Source organism: Rattus rattus, chromosome 2 (assembly GCF_011064425.1).
Source record: "Rattus rattus isolate New Zealand chromosome 2, Rrattus_CSIRO_v1, whole genome shotgun sequence".
Lineage (NCBI taxonomy): Eukaryota > Metazoa > Chordata > Mammalia > Rodentia > Muridae > Rattus > Rattus rattus.
Genome location: NC_046155.1, coordinates 174,886,676 through 174,889,231, shown reverse-complemented (window position 1 = coordinate 174,889,231; position 2,556 = coordinate 174,886,676). Strand labels below are relative to the sequence as shown.

Genomic DNA, 2,556 nt, shown 5'->3' with positions numbered 1-2,556 from the left:
ACAACATTTTCAGACCAGATGATAGCTGAAGAGTTGTAATGCCTATATTTGAAAAGCAATAGACAAATGCTTGGAGGTAGAGAGCGGGATCAGTGTGGAAGTCTTATAATGATTTTGCAAAGGAAACTGAGTTCAGCTCGCAGAAACCACATCAGGTGGCTCATGGCTCCAATGTATTTCCAGTTTCAGAGGATCCAATATACTCTTCTTGCAGGTATGAGCACAGATAATCTATGTGATACCTATATTTACACTGAGGTATATATACACACATACACACACATATTTATATATGTATGTATATAATAAAAATTTTAAACAATGATAAAAATTCTCATGCAATATTTGGATGGAGTTAGCTCTTACCACAGAAGGGTAAAAACAGTCTGAAACTACACTTAATATTGCTGATAAGAACAAAGGGACAAAATATGGGAAAGCATATTTCTAGAAATATAAATATACTTACTCGCCAAATCACTGAAACTTTGGAGTAGGTTGTAAAGATTACACGTATAGAAGAGATTGCATAAGAGATGATAAATGTGCACACCAGGATGAGAATAGTTTGGGTAGCTCTGTCCTCAGGTGAGACTTTCAGAAAGTGTTGAGCAGTATAGATATGCTTGACTTGTCTCTTATGTTTGTAGAGAATACTCACCATATAGACACTTGAGCAGGCCATGAGACCCAGACACAGGCCATCATAGAAGCACAGTAAGAACATATACAGTGCAATTGCCATATTTCTGGGAGCAAACCATGAGCAGTATCCATAACTATTCATGTTTGTCACATTTTTGCTGTAAGTGGGGACTGTCACTTTTACTGGAGTGATGATGTTTAAAAGCAAATGCACAAACCAATTGACTAAGCAGGAAGAACCAATATACTTCACGGCTCTGTGTTTAAGCATCATCCACCTCGAGTTGCTGGGACTGATTGTGATTGCTTGGAAGCAACTCAGTAGGCACATTGCATACAGAGACATCCCTCTTGTTACTCGGTAAATATACATTACCAATTTGCATCCAATATCATCCAGGAATTCTTTAAAACCAAAATCTGACAGTATCTGTGGAATGCCTTTTGAGATGATAGACAAACAGTTGGCAAAACTTAAGTGCTCCATAATCAGATCTTTAGGCATTAAATGTTTTCTACTGAATAGGAAAGTGACATAATAACAAAGTATTGAGCAATTGCCAAGCATTCCAATTACAATCTGGAAGAAGAGGAATATTCCCATTGGCAAGTTTGGAGAAGTCATTTTCTTTTATTTTCTTCTTTTTTCTTATAAAAACAACATTTAATTGGGGCCTTCTTACAGGTTCAGGTTCAGTTCAGCATCATCAAGGCATTTACATTCCTATTAAAAGGATAAATTAAGGAAATCCGGCCCACAGCTTCTGCTCCCAAACCTCATGGGAGAGAGAGCTCACCACCCCCAGACAGGTGGCCACTCCTGAGACTGCACAGCAAGAGAGACCACAAATACTGCACACCCCTGCCCACATCCCTGGCCCAAGAGGAAACTGTATAGGACTTCTGGGAACAGGAAGACAGGGGCAGGCTCCCTGCTGTCCAGACACCACAGAGATCTGAAAGGAACCAGTCAACAGCTCCCTGCACCCAAATCCCATGGTAGGGAGAGCTAAAACTTCAGAGGGGCAGTCACTCTGGGGAAACCAGAAGAGACTACATTCTGCCCACATTTCTGACTCCAAGGAAAACACCTAATGCCATCTGGGACCCCAGCACACAGGGGCCTGGCAAAAGGCGGGGCAGGCCCTTCTGGTTGCCACCCCCACGGAGAGCACAAACACAGTGTCCCAGGAGCAACTTCAGGCTCAGGACCACAGGTAAGACCAACTTTTCTGCTCCAGGTGACCTGCCTGGTAGACTCAGGAAACACGCCCACAGGAACAGCTGAAGACCAGTAGACAGGAAAGACTACACGCCTGAAAGCAGAACACACTATTCTCATAACTGACTGAAAGAAAACAGGAATACAGGTCTACAGCACTCCTGAAACACAGGCCTATAGGACGGTCTAGCCACTGTCAGAAATAGCAGAACAAGGTAACACCAGAGACAACCTGATGGAGAGAGGCAAGCTCAGGAACCCAAGCAGCAGAAATCAAGACTACATGGCATCATCGGAAAACAATTCTCCCACCAAAGAAAACACTGAATATCCAAACACACCAGAAAAAGCAAGAACATAATTTTAAATCACATTTGAACATGATGATGGAGGACTTCAAGAAAGACATAATGAACTCCCTTGGAGAAACGCAGGAAAACATAAATAAACAAGTAGAACCCTATAGAGAGGAATCACAAAAATCCCTGAAAGAATTCCAGGAAAACAATCAAACAGGCGAAGGAATTAAAAATGGAAATAGAAGCAATAGAGATAGCACAAAAGGAGACAACCCTGGATATAGAAAACCAAAGGAAGAGACAAGGAGCTGTAGATACAATCATCACCAACAGAATACAAGAGACAGAAGAGAGACTCTCAGGAGCAGAAGATTCCATAGAAATCATCGA

General features: G+C 41.7%; 1 protein-coding gene across 1 annotated transcript; it reads right to left on the bottom strand.

The window, feature by feature from the left end:
- Window positions 1–355: 355 nt before the first annotated feature.
- LOC116894517 (vomeronasal type-1 receptor 4-like) lies at window positions 356–1,402 on the bottom strand. Its single transcript, XM_032896219.1, has one exon. It carries the CDS (start codon window positions 1,268–1,270, stop codon window positions 356–358), a length of 915 nt encoding a protein of 304 aa, XP_032752110.1. The 5' UTR covers window positions 1,271–1,402.
- Window positions 1,403–2,556: the final 1,154 nt, after the last annotated feature.